General features: G+C 39.4%; 1 protein-coding gene across 6 annotated transcripts in view; it reads right to left on the bottom strand.

The window, feature by feature from the left end:
- GRAMD1B (GRAM domain containing 1B) overlaps positions 1-19622 on the bottom strand; it is a 690584-nt gene that overhangs the window by 43368 nt on the left and 627594 nt on the right. For all 6 annotated transcript variants that reach the window (XM_088457143.1, XM_088457142.1, XM_088457145.1 and 3 more), the window contains one exon: positions 1448-1532. In XM_088457143.1, coding sequence (XP_088313269.1) covers positions 1448-1532 — 85 coding nt within the window. The remainder of the gene's footprint in view (positions 1-1447; positions 1533-19622) is intronic.

The raw sequence follows: 19622 nt of genomic DNA, 5'->3' as shown, positions 1-19622 counted from the left end.
ACTCCTGTCTGATTTAATCCTCATGTCTGATTCAATCCTCATTCAATACTCCTGTCTGATTCAGTCCGCATTCAATACTTTTGTCTGATTCAATCCACATTCAATACTTCTGTCTGATTCAATCCTCATTCATTACTTCTATCTGATTTAATCCGCATTCAATACTCCTGTCTGATTCAATCCTCATTTATTACTTCTGTCTGATTCAATCCTCATCCAATACTCCTGTCTGATTTAATCCTCATCCAATACTCCTGTCTGATTCAATCCTCATACAATACTCCTGTCTGATTCAATCCTCATACAATACTCCTGTCTGATTCAATCCTCATCCAATACTCCTGCCTGATTCAATCCTCATCCAATACTCCTGTCTGATTCAATCCTCATACAATACTCCTGTCTGATTCAATCCTCATCCAATTTGCCTGATTCAATCCTCATCCAATACTCCTGTCTGATTTAATCCTCATGTCTGATTCAATGCTCATTCAATACTCCTGTCTGAATCAATCCTCATCCAATACTCATGTCTGATTCAATTCTCAACTAATACTCCTGTCTGATTCAATCCTCATTCAATAATCCTGTTTGATTTAATCCTAATGTTTGATTCAATCCTCATTCAATACTTTTGTCTGATTCAATCCACATTCAATACTTCTGTCTGATTCAATCCTCATTCATTACTTCTATCTGATTTAATCCGCATTCAATACTCCTGTCTGATTCAATCCTCATCCAATACTCCTGTCTGATTTAATCCTCATGTTTGATTCAATCCTCATTCAATACTCCTGTCTGAATCAATCCTCATCCAATACTCCTGCCTGATTCAATCCTCATCCAATACTCCTGTCTGATTTAATCCTCATCCAATACTCCTGTCTGATTCAATCCTCATCCAAACTGCCTGATTCAATCCTCATCCAATACTCCTGTCTGATTCAATCCTCTTCCAATACTCCTGTCTGATTCAATCCTCATTCAATACTCCTGTCTGATTTAATCCTCATGTCTGATTCAATCCTCATTCAATACTCCTGTCTGATTCAGTCCGCATTCAATACTTTTGTCTGATTCAATCCACATTCAATACTTCTGTCTGATTCAATCCTCATTCATTACTTCTATCTGATTTAATCCGCATTCAATACTCCTGTCTGATTCAATCCTCATTCAATACTCCTGTCTGATTTAATCCTCATGTCTGATGCAATCCTTATTCAATACTTCTGTCTGATTCAGAAATAACATAATTTAATTAAATAAAATACAAAATACCATTTTCAGCAGTGGTTAGATTGTGGAGACTTTGTCACAGTATTTATACAGCAACATGCTCACACCGCATATACAGTATTTATCATACAGGGGAACCCAGGTGGGCTATGTGCTATGAGGTTATTACATGACTCCCATATGTGCACATTAGTCATTCTCTTACCTACAATGAGGCGTTCAGAGTCTGGCAACAGCTTAAAGAGTTTCCGGAAATCTTCATTTCTCTGCTTATAGGTTGGACTCAATACCTGAAAGCACAGACTCCAAACACTTAGACAGTGAAAGGGCAGACAAGGCAGGAGGCACAGAGAGAGCAGCAATACGAGGCTCTAGGGGAGGGAGACACAACGGCCAGACACAGATGTAGGACATGCAGTTTATTGAATGGGAGCTAGTCGGCAAGCTTCAAGTCTTCTCTGCTCTAATGAGTGAACGCGTGCCGTCACGTACAGGGTTAAAGGATGCCCCCGGTTATCTCACTGGCTGCCACAACATCAAACAGTCCTTGCTGCTAGGGCAGTGTGATCATTTATATGTCATTGTGCAAGAGATGGAGAGAAACCAGCAGTATGATAACAGAGGGGAAGTTGGCTGGGCACAATGCTTCTCTCTGTGTGTACTGTAACCACTGGGCCCCGTCTCAGCCACACAGTAACCACTTCCCCATTATCACATGGGAATAACCAGAGCACGACATAGCGTTATCACACGGGAGTAACCAGAGTACGACATAGCGTTGGAAGCAGTCACAGCAGATCCCAGGCAGCGGCTGGCCGGAGTGTGTTAGTATGGGAGACCACTACAGTAGGCTTGAGGGGGACAGTAATGTTCTGTTTCTGCAAACAGTGCTCCCAGATACGATGCGACAATGTAACAGCGATGCCTGATTTATTAAAACTTCGATAGAATTTGGCCCGTTTTGTGGGCCCTATTTGAAGGTCTATTGTAACTTTTGGGCCAGTTTGATTTGGGTTTCGCATTGCAAAGTTTTATTTTGCAGATAAAAAAAAATTTGCCTTAAATCAGACTGTACATTTATAATATACAGACGTGTCCGTACACATCTTTGCTGCGGTCGCGCGAAAAATCCTGTCTTGGCGCGCCAGGTCCTGATGCTACTAGGACGCACCAGGAGACTGTGCCGACTAATGTCATATGAGACACCTGTATATCTGTGTGTGACTGAGTCTCTGGATCTGTATACGAAGTGCTACAATGTAGCAGCCGCAGCATTTTTCTTTACAAGTTCCGTTCTGCTTCACATACAGACTTAGTGGCACACAGATATACAGGTGTCACATATACAGACTCAGTCATACACAGATATACAAGTGTCACATACAGACTTAGTCACACACAGATATACAGGTGTCACACATACAGAGTCAGTCGCACACAGATATACAGGTGTCACATATACAGACTCAGTCGCACACAGATATACAGGTGTCACATATACAGAGTCAGTCATACACAGATATACAAGTGTCACATATACAGTCAGTCGTACACAGATATACAGGTGTCACATATACAGAGTCAGTCGCACACAGATATACAGGTGTCACATATACAGAGTCAGTCGCACACAGATATACAGGTGTCACATATACAGAGTCAGTCGCACACAGATATACAGGTGTCACATATACAGACTCAGTCACACACAGATATACAAGTGTCACATACACAGAGTCAGTCGCACACATATATACAGGTGTCACACATACAGAGTCAGTCGCACACAGATATACAGGTGTCACATATACAGAGTCAGTCGCACACAGATATACAGGTGTCACATATACAGAGTCAGTCGCACACAGATATACAGGTGTCACATATACAGAGTCAGTCGCACACAGATATACAGGTGTCACATATACAGAGTCAGTCGCACACAGATATACAGGTGTCACATATACAGAGTCAGTCGCACACAGATATACAGGTGAAACACATACAGAGTCAGTCGCACACAGATATACAGGTGTCACATATACAGAGTCAGTCGCACACAGATATACAGGTGTCACGTTACAAATCCATCAGCACAGTCTGCTGGTACATCCTAGTTGAATCACATTGCGAAGTTGGATACACACTTAACGATGTGTACCCAGCGATGGGACAGACGACCGCACAGGTAATGGGCCGACATAACGGGCGACCGGTACACATTACACGATCCGGTGCCCGACCATCCAATATGTCGGCACCAGCCGCATCCTGCTGCATGGGGTCATCAGTCGCAGTGTCAGATTGAGCTGCATGTAGGGCCGACCTGACGATGCGACTGCTGACCAAATGGGAGTGCGCTGCGGGTGACATATTGGGTACACATGAACCGATTTTGACGATCCGTCTCTCTAATTCTGTATAACCTGTTGGAAACAAAATTCAGCACCTTTGGATGCTACAAGTCTCCTTAAATGACACATTTAATTAAAGTTATTGTAATCCGGCTGGTGTTCATATATTCTGTTGTGCGGACACCACTGCGCGCGCTCCGTGGATGATTCAGAGCTGCATCTCGCATGAGATGAACGGGTGTAAGATGGTGACAACAGGGCGTTCGCTCACACTGTTGTGGGCGTGTAAGCGGAATTGCGTGCTATACGGAGTTGAGCATATTCAGGGATCTGTCTGATTTTGGACGGGTGCAAATGGAGAATGATGACGGATAATTCAATAAATGGATACATCGGTCCATGCATGTAAATCCGTGAGCTGTACTGGTGTTAGGAGACAAGCTTGGCAGTCACAGGAGAGACATAGCAGACTGCGCGGTGCCCTGGGAGACGCTGGGGGCCTGCAGGGGCTTATTACTAGGATTCTTATAGCCCTCAGACAGGCCGCAAGGCGCACAGATAAACAGGCGCAGCTACGGAGACCACGGGACTATCTGCAGCCTGAATGTGCTGATAATAAACCAATCACTGTGTATACCGTAAAGGAAGATGTCCCAATGACCTGTACAGTTATGGATCCCTTACACAGATGAATCTCTAAATAAATGTGTGCAGCAATGTTTATATAGCTTGTACCCCACGTTCTGCAATGTGTATATAGCTTGTACCCCACGTTCTGCAATGTTTATATAGCTTGTACCCCACGTTCTGCAATGTTTATATAGCTAGTACCCCACGTTCTGCAATGTTTATATAGCTAGTACCCCACGTTCTGCAATGTTTATATAGCTTGTACCCCACGTTCTGCAATGTGTATATAGCTTGTAGCCCATGTTCTGCAATGTTTATATAATTAGTACCCCATGTTCTGCAATGTGTATATAGCTTGTAGCCCATGTTCTGCAATGTGTATATAGCTTGTACCCCACATTCTGCAATGTTTATATAGCTTGTACCCCACGTTCTGCAATGTTTATATAGCTAGTACCCCATGTTCTGCAATGTTTATATAGCTTGTACCCCATGTTCTGCAATGTTTATATAGCTTGTACCCCATGTTCTGCAATGTTTATATAGCTTGTACCCCATGTTCTGCAATGTGTATATAGCTTGTACCCCATGTTCTGCAATGTGTATATAGCTTGTACCCCATGTTCTGCAATGTGTATATAGCTTGTACCCCATGTTCTGCAATGTGTATATAACTTGTACCCCATGTTCTGCAATGTTTATATAGCTTGAAGCCCATGTTCTGCAATGTTTATATAGCTAGTACCCCATGTTCTGCAATGTTTATACAGCTTGTACCCCATGTTCTGCAATGTTTATATAGCTTGTACCCCATGTTCTGCAATGTGTATATAGCTTGTAGCCCATGTTCTGCAATGTTTATATAGCTTGTACCCCATGTTCTGCAATGTGTATATAGCTTGCACCCCATGTTCTGCAATGTGTATATAGCTAGTACCCCATGTTCTGCAATGTGTATATAGCTAGTACCCCATGTTCAGCAATGTTTATATAGCTAGTACCCCATGTTCTGCAATGTTTATATAGCTTGTACCCCATGTTCAGCAATGTTTATATAACTAGTACCCCATGTTCTGCAATGTTTATATAGCTTGCACCCCATGTTCAGCAATGTTTATATAGCTAGTACCCCATGTTCAGCAATGTTTATATAACTAGTACCCCATGTTCTGCAATGTTTATATAGCTTGTACCCCATGTTCTGCAATGTGTATATAGCTTGCACCCCATGTTCTGCAATGTTTATATAGCTAGTATCCCATGTTCAGCAATGTTTATATAGCTAGTACCCCATGTTCTGCAATGTTTATATAGCTAGTACCCCATGCTCTGCAATGTTTATATAGCTTGTACCCCATGTTCAGCAATGTTTATATAGCTAGTACCCCATGTTGTGCAATGTTTATATAGCTAGTACCCCATGTTCAGCAATGTTTATATAGCTTGTTCCCCATGTTCTGCAATGTTTATATAGCTTGTACCCCATGTTCTGCAATGTTTATATAACTAGTACCCCATGTTCAGCAATGTTTATATAGCTTGTACCCCATGTTGTGCAATGTTTATATAACCAGTACCCCATGTTGTGCAATGTTTATATAGCTAGTACCCCATGTTGTGCAATGTTTATATAACTAGTACCCCATGTTGTGCATTGTTTATATAGCTAGTACCCCATGTTGTGCAATGTTTATATAGCTAGTACCCCATGTTCAGCAATGATTATATAGCTTGTACCCCATGCTCTGCAATGTTTATATAGCTAGTACCCCATGTTCTGCAATGTTTATATAGCTAGTACCCCATGTTCTGCAATGTTTATATAGCTTGTACCCCATGTTCAGCAATGTTTATATAGCTTGTACCCCATGTTCAGCAATGTTTATATAGCTAGTACCCCATGTTCTGCAATGTTTATATAGCTTGTACCCCATGTTCAGCAATGTTTATATAGCTAGTACCCCATGCTCTGCAATGTTTATATAGCTAGTACCCCATGTTGTGCAATGTTTATATAACTAGTACCCCATGTTCAGCAATGTTTATATAGCTAGTACCCCATGTTGTGCAATGTTTATATAACTAGTACCCCATGTTCAGCAATGTTTATATAGCTAGTACCCCATGTTCAGCAATGTTTATATAGCTAGTACCCCATGTTCAGCAATGTGTATATAGCTTGTACCCCATGTTGTGCAATGTTTATATAACTAGTACCCCATGTTCAGCAATGTGTATATAGCTAGTACCCCATGTTCAGCAATGTTTATATAGCTAGTACCCCATGTTCAGCAATGTTTATATAGCTAGTACCCCATGTTCAGCAATGTTTATATAGCTAGTACCCCATGTTCAGCAATGTTTATATAGCTAGTACCCCATGTTGTGCAATGTTTATATAGCTAGTACCCCATGTTGTGCAATGTTTATATAGCTAGTACCCCATGTTCAGCAATGTTTATATAGCTTGTACCCCATGCTCTGCAATGTTTATATAGCTAGTACCCCATGTTCAGCAATGTTTATATAGCTAGTACCCCATGTTCAGCAATGTTTATATACTTGCACCCCATGTTCTGCAATGTGTATATAGCTTGTACCCCATGTTCTGCAATGTGTATATAGCTTGTACCCCATGTTCTGCAATGTGTATATAACTTGTACCCCATGTTCTGCAATGTTTATATAGCTTGTAGCCCATGTTCTGCAATGTTTATATAGCTTGTACCCCATGTTCTGCAATGTTTATATAGCTTGTACCCCATGTTCAGCAATGTTTATATAGCTAGTACCCCATGTTCTGCAATGTTTATATAGCTAGTACCCCATGTTAAGCAATGTTTATATAGCTAGTACCCCATGTTCTGCAATGTTTATACAGCTTGTACCCCATGTTCTGCAATGTTTATACAGCTAGTACCCCATGTTCAGCAATGTTTATACAGCTAGTACCCCATGTTCTGCAATGTGTATACAGCTAGTACCCCATGTTCTGCAATGTTTATACAGCTTGTACCCCATGTTCTGCAATGTTTATATAGCTTGTACCCCATGTTCTGCAATGTGTATATAGCTTGCACCCCATGTTCTGCAATGTTTATATAGCTTGCACCCCATGTTCTGCAATGTGTATATAGCTTGCACCCCATGTTCTGCAATGTGTATATAGCTAGTACCCCATGTTCTGCAATGTGTATATAGCTAGTACCCCATGTTCTGCAATGTTTATACAGCTTGTACCCCATGTTCTGCAATGTTTATATAGCTTGTACCCCATGTTCTGCAATGTGTATATAGCTTGTACCCCATGTTCTGCAATGTTTATATAGCTTGTACCCCATGTTCTGCAATGTGTATACAGCTTGCAGACCATGTTCTGCAATGTTTATATAGCTTGTACCCCATGCTCTGCAATGTTTATACAGCTTGTACCCCATGTTCTGCAATGTTTATACAGCTTGTACCCCATGTTCTGCAATGTTTATACAGCTTGTACCCCATGTTCTGCAATGTTTATACAGCTTGTACCCCATGTTCTGCAATGTTTATATAGCTTGTACCCCATGTTCTGCAATGTGTATATAGCTTGTACCCCATGTTCTGCAATGTTTATATAGCTTGCACCCCATGTTCTGCAATGTGTATATAGCTTGCACCCCATGTTCTGCAATGTTTATATAGCTAGTACCCCATGTTCTGCAATGTTTATATAGCTAGTACCCCATGTTCAGCAATGTTTATATAGCTAGTACCCCATGTTCAGCAATGTTTATATAGCTAGTACCCCATGTTCAGCAATGTTTATATAGCTAGTACCCCATGTTCAGCAATGTTTATATAGCTAGTACCCCATGTTCTGCAATGTTTATATAGCTTGTACCCCATGCTCTGCAATGTTTATATAGCTTGTACCCCATGCTCTGCAATGTTTATATAGCTAGTACCCCATGTTCAGCAATGTTTATATAACTAGTACCCCATGCTCTGCAATCTTTATATAGCTTGTACCCCATGCTCTGCAATGTTTATATAGCTAGTACCCCATGCTCTGCAATGTTTATATAGCTAGTACCCCATGTTGTGCAATGTTTATATAACTAGTACCCCATGTTCTGCAATGTTTATATAGCTTGTACCCCATGTTCTGCAATGTTTATATAGCTAGTACCCCATGTTCAGCAATGTTTATATAGCTTGTACCCCATGTTCTGCAATGTTTATATAGCTAGTACCCCATGTTCAGCAATGTTTATATAGCTTGTACCCCATGCTCTGCAATGTTTATATAGCTAGTACCCCATGTTCAGCAATGTTTATATAGCTAGTACCCCATGTTCTGCAATGTTTATATAGCTAGTACCCCATGCTCTGCAATGTTTATATAGCTTGTACCCCATGTTCAGCAATGTTTATATAGCTTGTACCCCATGCTCTGCAATGTTTATATAGCTAGTACCCCATGTTTAGCAATGTTTATATAGCTAGTACCCCATGTTGTGCAATGTTTATATAACTAGTACCCCATGTTTAGCAATGTTTATATAGCTTGTACCCCATGTTCTGCAATGTTTATATAACTAGTACCCCATGTTCTGCAATGTTTATATAGCTTGTACCCCATGTTCTGCAATGTGTATATAGCTTGCACCCCATGTTCTGCAATGTTTATATAGCTAGTATCCCATGTTCAGCAATGTTTATATAGCTAGTACCCCATGTTCTGCAATGTTTATATAGCTAGTACCCCATGCTCTGCAATGTTTATATAGCTTGTACCCCATGTTCAGCAATGTTTATATAGCTAGTACCCCATGTTGTGCAATGTTTATATAGCTAGTACCCCATGTTCAGCAATGTTTATATAGCTTGTTCCCCATGTTCTGCAATGTTTATATAGCTTGTACCCCATGTTGTGCAATGTTTATATAACCAGTACCCCATGTTGTGCAATGTTTATATAGCTAGTACCCCATGTTGTGCAATGTTTATATAACTAGTACCCCATGTTGTGCATTGTTTATATAGCTAGTACCCAATGTTGTGCAATGTTTATATAGCTTGTACCCCATGTTCAGCAATGTTTATATAGCTTGTTCCCCATGTTCTGCAATGTTTATATAGCTAGTACCCCATGTTCAGCAATGTGTATATAGCTTGTACCCCATGTTCAGCAATGTTTATATAGCTAGTACCCCATGTTCAGCAATGTTTATATAGCTTGTACCCCATGTTCAGCAATGATTATATAGCTTGTACCCCATGCTCTGCAATGTTTATATAGCTAGTACCCCATGTTGTGCAATGTTTATATAACTAGTACCCCATGTTCAGCAATGTGTATATAGCTTGTACCCCATGTTGTGCAATGTTTATATAACTAGTACCCCATGTTCAGCAATGTTTATATAGCTTGTACCCCATGTTCTGCAATGTTTATATAGCTAGTACCGCATGTTCTGCAATGTGTATATAACTTGTTCCCCATGTTCTGCAATGTTTATATAACTTGTTCCCCATGTTCTGCAATGTTTATATAGCTTGTACCCCATGTTGTGCAATGTTTATATAGCTAGTACCCCATGTTGTGCAATGTTTATATAGCTAGTACCCCATGTTGTGCAATGTTTATATAGCTAGTACCCCATGTTGTGCAATGTTTATATAGCTAGTACCCCATGTTCAGCAATGTTTATATAGCTTGTACCCCATGCTCTGCAATGTTTATATAGCTAGTACCCCATGTTCAGCAATGTTTATATAGCTAGTACCCCATGTTCAGCAATGTGTATATAGCTTGTACCCCATGTTCTGCAATGTGTATATAGCTTGTACCCATGTTCTGCAATGTGTATATAACTTGTACCCCATGTTCTGCAATGTTTATATAGCTTGTAGCCCATGTTCTGCAATGTTTATATAGCTTGTACCCCATGTTCTGCAATGTTTATATAGCTTGTACCCCATGTTCAGCAATGTTTATATAGCTAGTACCCCATGTTCTGCAATGTTTATATAGCTAGTACCCCATGCTCTGCAATGTTTATACAGCTTGTACCTCATGTTCTGCAATGTTTATATAGCTAGTACCCCATGTTAAGCAATGTTTATACAGCTAGTACCCCATGTTCTGCAATGTTTATACAGCTTGTACCCCATGTTCTGCAATGTTTATACAGCTAGTACCCCATGTTCAGCAATGTTTATACAGCTAGTACCCCATGTTCTGCAATGTGTATACAGCTAGTACCCCATGTTCTGCAATGTTTATACAGCTTGTACCCCATGTTCTGCAATGTTTATATAGCTTGTACCCCATGTTCTGCAATGTGTATATAGCTTGCACCCCATGTTCTGCAATGTTTATATAGCTTGCACCCCATGTTCTGCAATGTGTATATAGCTTGCACCCCATGTTCTGCAATGTGTATATAGCTAGTACCCCATGTTCTGCAATGTGTATATAGCTAGTACCCCATGTTCTGCAATGTTTATACAGCTTGTACCCCATGTTCTGCAATGTTTATATAGCTTGTACCCCATGTTCTGCAATGTGTATATAGCTAGTACCCCATGTTCTGCAATGTTTATACAGCTTGTACCCCATGTTCTGCAATGTTTATATAGCTTGTACCCCATGTTCTGCAATGTTTATATAACTAGTACCCCATGTTCTGCAATGTTTATATAGCTTGTACCCCATGTTCTGCAATGTGTATATAGCTTGCACCCCATGTTCTGCAATGTTTATATAGCTAGTACCCCATGTTCAGCAATGTTTATATAGCTAGTACCCCATGTTCTGCAATGTTTATATAGCTAGTACCCCATGCTCTGCAATGTTTATATAGCTTGTACCCCATGTTCAGCAATGTTTATATAGCTAGTACCCCATGTTGTGCAATGTTTATATAGCTTGTACCCCATGTTCAGCAATGTTTATATAGCTTGTTCCCCATGTTCTGCAATGTTTATATAGCTTGTACCCCATGTTCTGCAATGTTTATATAACTAGTACCCCATGTTGTGCAATGTTTATATAGCTTGTACCCCATGTTCTGCAATGTGTATACAGCTTGCAGACCATGTTCTGCAATGTTTATATAGCTTGAACCCCATGCTCTGCAATGTTTATACAGCTTGTACCCCATGTTCTGCAATGTTTATACAGCTTGTACCCCATGTTCTGCAATGTTTATACAGCTTGTACCCCATGTTGTGCAATGTTTATATAACTAGTACCCCATGTTCAGCAATGTGTATATAGCTTGTACCCCATGTTCTGCAATGTTTATATAGCTAGTACCGCATGTTCTGCAATGTTTATATAACTTGTTCCCCATGTTCTGCAATGTTTATATAACTTGTTCCCCATGTTCTGCAATGTTTATATAGCTTGTACCCCATGTTCTGCAATGTTTATATAGCTAGTACCCCATGTTGTGCAATGTTTATATAGCTAGTACCCCATGTTCAGCAATGTTTATATAGCTAGTACCCCATGTTCAGCAATGTTTATATAGCTAGTACCCCATGTTCAGCAATGTTTATATAGCTAGTACCCCATGTTCAGCAATGTTTATATAGCTAGTACCCCATGTTCTGCAATGTTTATATAGCTAGTACCCCATGTTCAGCAATGTTTATATAGCTAGTACCCCATGTTGTGCAATGTTTATATAGCTAGTACCCCATGTTCAGCAATGTTTATATAGCTTGTACCCCATGCTCTGCAATGTTTATATAGCTAGTACCCCATTTTCTGCAATGTTTATATAGCTAGTACCCCATGTTCTGCAACGTTTATATAGCTAGTACCCCATGTTCAGCAATGTTTATATAGCTAGTACCCCATGTTGTGCAATGTTTATATAGCTAGTACCCCATGTTCAGCAATGTTTATATAGCTTGTACCCCATGCTCTGCAATGTTTATATAGCTAGTACCCCATGTTCAGCAATGTTTATATAGCTAGTACCCCATGTTCAGCAATGTTTATATACCTTGCACCCCATGTTCTGCAATGTGTATATAGCTTGTACCCCATGTTCTGCAATGTGTATATAGCTTGTACCCCATGTTCTGCAATGTGTATATAGCTTGTACCCCATGTTCTGCAATGTGTATATAGCTTGTAGCCCATGTTCTGCAATGTTTATATAGCTTGTACCCCATGTTCTGCAATGTTTATATAGCTTGTACCCCATGTTCAGCAATGTTTATATAGCTAGTACCCCATGCTCTGCAATGTTTATATAGCTAGTACCCCATGCTCTGCAATGTTTATATAGCTAGTACCCCATGTTCAGCAATGTTTATATAGCTAGTACCCCATGTTCTGCAATGTTTATACAGCTTGTACCCCATGTTCTGCAATGTTTATATAGCTTGTACCCCATGTTCTGCAATGTTTATATAGCTTGTACCCCATGTTCTGCAATGTTTATATAGCTAGTACCCCATGTTCTGCAATGTTTATATAGCTAGTACCCCATGTTCTGCAATGTTTATACAGCTTGTACCCCATGTTCTGCAATGTTTATATAGCTTGTACCCCATGTTCAGCAATGTGTATATAACTTGTACCCCATGTTCTGCAATGTTTATATAGCTAGTAGCCCATGTTCTGCAATGTTTATATAGCTAGTACCCCATGTTCAGCAATGTTTATATAACTAGTACCCCATGTTCTGCAATGTTTATATAGCTAGTACCCCATGTTCAGCAATGTTTATATAGCTAGTACCCCATGCTCTGCAATGTTTATACAGCTTGTACCCCATGTTCTGCAATGTTTATATAGCTAGTACCCCATGTTCAGCAATGTTTATATAGCTAGTACTCCATGCTCTGCAATGTTTATACAGCTTGTACCCCATGTTCTGCAATGTTTATATAGCTAGTACCCCATGTTCTGCAATGTTTATATAGCTAGTACCCCATGTTCTGCAATGTTTATATAGCTAGTACCCCATGCTCTGCAATGTTTATATAGCTTGTACCCCATGTTCTGCAATGTGTATATAGCTAGTACCCCATGTTCAGCAATGTGTATATAGCTTGTACCCCATGTTCTGCAATGTTTATATAGCTTGTACCCCATGTTCTGCAATGTTTATATAGCTAGTACCCCATGTTCTGCAATGTTTATATAGCTAGTACCCCATGTTCTGCAATGTTTATATAGCTAGTACCCCATGTTCTGCAATGTTTATATAGCTAGTACCCCATGTTCTGCAATGTTTATATAGCTTGTACCCCATGTTCTGCAATGTTTATATAGCTAGTACCCCATGTTGTGCAATGTTTATACAGCTTGTACCCCATGTTCTGCAATGTTTATATAGCTAGTACCCCATGTTCTGCAATGTTTATATAGCTAGTACCCCATGTTCAGCAATGTTTATATAGCTAGTACCCCATGTTCAGCAATGTTTATATAACTAGTACCCCATGTTCAGCAATGTTTATATAGCTAGTACCCCATGTTCTGCAATGTTTATATAGCTAGTACCCCATGTTCTGCAATGTTTATATAGCTAGTACCCCATGTTCTGCAATGTTTATATAGCTAGTACCCCATGTTCTGCAATGTTTATATAGCTTGTACCCCATGTTCTGCAATGTTTATATAGCTAGTACCCCATGTTCAGCAATGTTTATATAGCTTGTACCCCATGTTCTGCAATGTTTATACAGCTAGTACCCCATGTTGTGCAATGTTTATATAGCTAGTACCCCATGTTCAGCAATGTTTATATAACTAGTACCCCATGCTCTGCAATGTTTATATAGCTTGTACCCCATGTTCAGCAATGTTTATATAGCTAGTACCCCATGTTGTGCAATGTTTATACAGCTAGTACCCCATGTTGTGCAATGTTTATATAGCTAGTACCCCATGTTCAGCAATGTTTATATAACTAGTACCCCATGCTCTGCAATGTTTATATAGCTTGTACCCCATGTTCAGCAATGTTTATATAGCTAGTACCCCATGTTCTGCAATGTTTATATAGCTTGTACCCCATGTTCTGCAATGTGTATATAGCTAGTACCCCATGTTCAGCAATGTTTATATAGCTAGTACCCCATGTTCTGCAATGTGTATATAGCTAGTACCCCATGTTCTGCAATGTGTATATAGCTAGTACCCCATGTTCAGCAATGTTTATATAGCTTGTACCCCATGTTCAGCAATGTTTATATAGCTTGTACCCCTTGTTCTGCAATGTTTATATAGCTAGTACCCCATGTTCAGCAATGTTTATATAGCTTGTACCCCATGTTCTGCAATGTGTATATAGCTAGTACCCCTTGTTCTGCAATGTGTATATAGCTAGTACCCCATGTTCAGCAATGTTTATATAGCTTGTACCCCATGTTCTGCAATGTTTATATAACTAGTACCCCATGTTCTGCAATGTTTATATAGCTAGTACCCCATGTTCTGCAATGTGTATATAGCTAGTACCCCATGTTCAGCAATGTGTATATAGCTAGTACCCCATGTTCTGCAATGTTTATATAGCTAGTACCCCATGTTCTGCAATGTTTATATAGCTTGTACCCCATGTTCAGCAATGTTTATATAGCTAGTACCCCATGTTCTGCAATGTTTATATAGCTTGTACCCCATGTTCTGCAATGTGTATATAGCTAGTACCCCATGTTCAGCAATGTTTATATAGCTAGTACCCCATGTTCAGCAATGTTTATATAGCTAGTACCCCATGTTCAGCAATGTTTATATAGCTTGTACCCCATGTTCTGCAATGTTTATATAACTAGTACCCCATGTTCTGCAATGTTTATATAGCTAGTACCCCATGTTCTGCAATGTGTATATAGCTAGTACCCCATGTTCAGCAATGTTTATATAGCTAGTACCCCATGTTCTGCAATGTTTATATAGCTAGTACCCCATGTTCTGCAATGTTTATATAGCTAGTACCCCATGTTCTGCAATGTTTATATAACTAGTACCCCATGTTCTGCAATGTTTATATAGCTAGTACCCCATGTTCTGCAATGTGTATATAGCTAGTACCCCATGTTCAGCAATGTTTATATAGCTAGTACCCCATGTTCTGCAATGTTTATATAGCTTGTACCCCATGTTCAGCAATGTTTATATAGCTAGTACCCCATGTTCTGCAATGTTTATATAGCTTGTACCCCATGTTCTGCAATGTGTATATAGCTAGTACCCCATGTTCAGCAATGTTTATATAGCTAGTACCCCATGTTCAGCAATGTTTATATAGCTAGTACCCCATGTTCTGCAATGTTTATATAGCTAGTACCCCATGTTCTGCAATGTTTATATAACTAGTACCCCATGTTCTGCAATGTTTATATAGCTAGTACCCCATGTTCTGCAATGTGTATATAGCTAGTACCCCATGTTCAGCAATGTTTATATAGCTAGTACCCCATGTTCTGCAATGTTTATATAGCTAGTACCCCATGTTCAGCAATGTTTATATAGCTAGTACCCCATGTTCAGCAATGTTTATATAGCTAGTACCCCATGTTCTGCAATGTTTATATAGCTAGTACCCCATGTTCAGCAATGTTTATATAGCTAGTACCCCATGTTCAGCAATGTTTATATAGCTAGTACCCCATGTTCAGCAATGTTTATATAGCTAGTACCCCATGTTCTGCAATGTTTATATAGCTTGTACCCCATGTTCTGCAATGTTTATATAGCTAGTACCCCATGTTCAGCAATGTTTATATAGCTAGTACCCCATGTTCAGCAATGTTTATATAGCTAGTACCCCATGTTCAGCAATGTTTATATAGCTAGTACCCCATGTTCTGCAATGTTTATATAGCTTGTACCCCATGTTCTGCAATGTGTATATAGCTAGTACCCCATGTTCAGCAATGTTTATATAGCTAGTACCCCATGTTCTGCAATGTGTATATAGCTAGTACCCCATGTTCAGCAATGTTTATATAGCTAGTACCCCATGTTCAGCAATGTTTATATAGCTAGTACCCCATGTTCAGCAATGTTTATATAGCTAGTACCCCATGTTCAGCAATGTTTATATAGCTTGTACCCCATGTTCTGCAATGTTTATATAACTAGTACCCCATGTTCTGCAATGTTTATATAGCTAGTACCCCATGTTCAGCAATGTTTATATAGCTAGTACCCCATGTTCAGCAATGTTTATATAGCTTGTACCCCATGTTCTGCAATGTTTATATAACTAGTACCCCATGTTCTGCAATGTTTATATAGCTAGTACCCCATGTTCTGCAATGTGTATATAGCTAGTACCCCATGTTCAGCAATGTTTATATAGCTAGTACCCCATGTTCTGCAATGTTTATATAGCTAGTACCCCATGTTCTGCAATGTTTATATAGCTAGTACCCCATGTTCTGCAATGTTTATATAACTAGTACCCCATGTTCTGCAATGTTTATATAGCTAGTACCCCATGTTCTGCAATGTGTATATAGCTAGTACCCCATGTTCAGCAATGTTTATATAGCTAGTACCCCATGTTCTGCAATGTTTATATAGCTTGTACCCCATGTTCAGCAATGTTTATATAGCTAGTACCCCATGTTCTGCAATGTTTATATAGCTTGTACCCCATGTTCTGCAATGTGTATATAGCTAGTACCCCATGTTCAGCAATGTTTATATAGCTAGTACCCCATGTTCAGCAATGTTTATATAGCTAGTACCCCATGTTCTGCAATGTTTATATAGCTAGTACCCCATGTTCTGCAATGTTTATATAGCTAGTACCCCATGTTCTGCAATGTTTATATAACTAGTACCCCATGTTCTGCAATGTTTATATAGCTTGTACCCCATGTTCAGCAATGTTTATATAGCTAGTACCCCATGTTCAGCAATGTTTATATAGCTAGTACCCCATGTTCTGCAATGTTTATATAGCTAGTACCCCATGTTCAGCAATGTTTATATAGCTAGTACCCCATGTTCAGCAATGTTTATATAGCTAGTACCCCATGTTCTGCAATGTTTATATAGCTAGTACCCCATGTTCAGCAATGTTTATATAGCTAGTACCCCATGTTCAGCAATGTTTATATAGCTAGTACCCCATGTTCAGCAATGTTTATATAGCTAGTACCCCATGTTCTGCAATGTTTATATAGCTTGTACCCCATGTTCTGCAATGTTTATATAGCTAGTACCCCATGTTCTGCAATGTTTATATAGCTAGTACCCCATGTTCAGCAATGTTTATATAGCTAGTACCCCATGTTCAGCAATGTTTATATAGCTAGTACCCCATGTTCAGCAATGTGTATATAGCTAGTACCCCATGTTCAGCAATGTTTATATAGCTAGTACCCCATGTTCTGCAATGTTTATATAGCTAGTACCCCATGTTCAGCAATGTTTATATAGCTAGTACCCCATGTTCAGCAATGTTTATATAGCTAGTACCCCATGTTCAGCAATGTTTATATAGCTTGTACCCCATGTTCAGCAATGTTTATATAGCTAGTACCCCATGTTCTGCAATGTTTATATAGCTAGTACCCCATGTTCAGCAATGTTTATATAGCTTGTACCCCATGTTCAGCAATGTTTATATAGCTAGTACCCCATGTTCAGCAATGTTTATATAGCTAGTACCCCATGTTCAGCAATGTTTATATAGCTAGTACCCCATGTTCTGCAATGTTTATATAACTAGTACCCCATGTTCAGCAATGTTTATATAGCTAGTACCCCATGTTCAGCAATGTTTATATAGCTTGTACCCCATGTTGTGCAATGTTTATATAGCTAGTACCCCATGTTCAGCAATGTTTATATAGCTAGTACCCCATGTTCAGCAATGTTTATATAGCTTGTACCCCATGTTCTGCAATGTTTATATAACTAGTACCCCATGTTCTGCAATGTTTATATAGCTAGTACCCCATGTTCAGCAATGTTTATATAGCTAGTACCCCATGTTCTGCAATGTTTATATAGCTAGTACCCCATGTTCTGCAATGTTTATATAGCTTGTACCCCATGTTCTGCAATGTTTATATAGCTTGTACCCCATGTTCTGCAATGTTTATATAGCTAGTACCCCATGTTCTGCAATGTTTATATAGCTAGTACCCCATGTTCTGCAATGTTTATACAGCTTGTACCCCATGTTCTGCAATGTTTATATAGCTTGTACCCCATGTTCAGCAATGTGTATATAACTTGTACCCCATGTTCTGCAATGTTTATATAGCTAGTAGCCCATGTTCTGCAATGTTTATATAGCTAGTACCCCATGTTCAGCAATGTTTATATAACTAGTACCCCATGTTCTGCAATGTTTATATAGCTAGTACCCCATGTTCAGCAATGTTTATATAGCTAGTACCCCATGCTCTGCAATGTTTATACAGCTTGTACCCCATGTTCTGCAATGTTTATATAGCTAGTACCCCATGTTCAGCAATGTTTATATAGCTAGTACTCCATGCTCTGCAATGTTTATACAGCTTGTACCCCATGTTCTGCAATGTTTATATAGCTAGTACCCCATGTTCTGCAATGTTTATATAGCTAGTACCCCATGTTCTGCAATGTTTATATAGCTAGTACCCCATGCTCTGCAATGTTTATATAGCTTGTACCCCATGTTCTGCAATGTGTATATAGCTAGTACCCCATGTTCAGCAATGTGTATATAGCTTGTACCCCATGTTCTGCAATGTTTATATAGCTTGTACCCCATGTTCTGCAATGTTTATATAGCTAGTACCCCATGTTCTGCAATGTTTATATAGCTAGTACCCCATGTTCTGCAATGTTTATATAGCTAGTACCCCATGTTCTGCAATGTTTATATAGCTAGTACCCCATGTTCTGCAATGTTTATATAGCTTGTACCCCATGTTCTGCAATGTTTATATAGCTAGTACCCCATGTTGTGCAATGTTTATACAGCTTGTACCCCATGTTCTGCAATGTTTATATAGCTAGTACCCCATGTTCTGCAATGTTTATATAGCTAGTACCCCATGTTCAGCAATGTTTATATAGCTAGTACCCCATGTTCAGCAATGTTTATATAACTAGTACCCCATGTTCAGCAATGTTTATATAGCTAGTACCCCATGTTCTGCAATGTTTATATAGCTAGTACCCCATGTTCTGCAATGTTTATATAGCTAGTACCCCATGTTCTGCAATGTTTATATAGCTAGTACCCCATGTTCTGCAATGTTTATATAGCTAGTACCCCATGTTCAGCAATGTTTATATAGCTTGTACCCCATGTTCTGCAATGTTTATACAGCTAGTACCCCATGTTGTGCAATGTTTATACAGCTAGTACCCCATGTTCAGCAATGTTTATATAACTAGTACCCCATGCTCTGCAATGTTTATATAGCTTG

The sequence above is a fragment of the Taudactylus pleione genome, unplaced genomic scaffold (assembly GCF_031769625.1).
Source record: "Taudactylus pleione unplaced genomic scaffold, aTauple2 ptg000740l, whole genome shotgun sequence".
NCBI lineage: Eukaryota > Metazoa > Chordata > Amphibia > Anura > Myobatrachidae > Taudactylus > Taudactylus pleione.
Note: the sequence above shows the minus strand (reverse complement) of the source record. Positions and strands in the feature narration are given on the sequence as shown.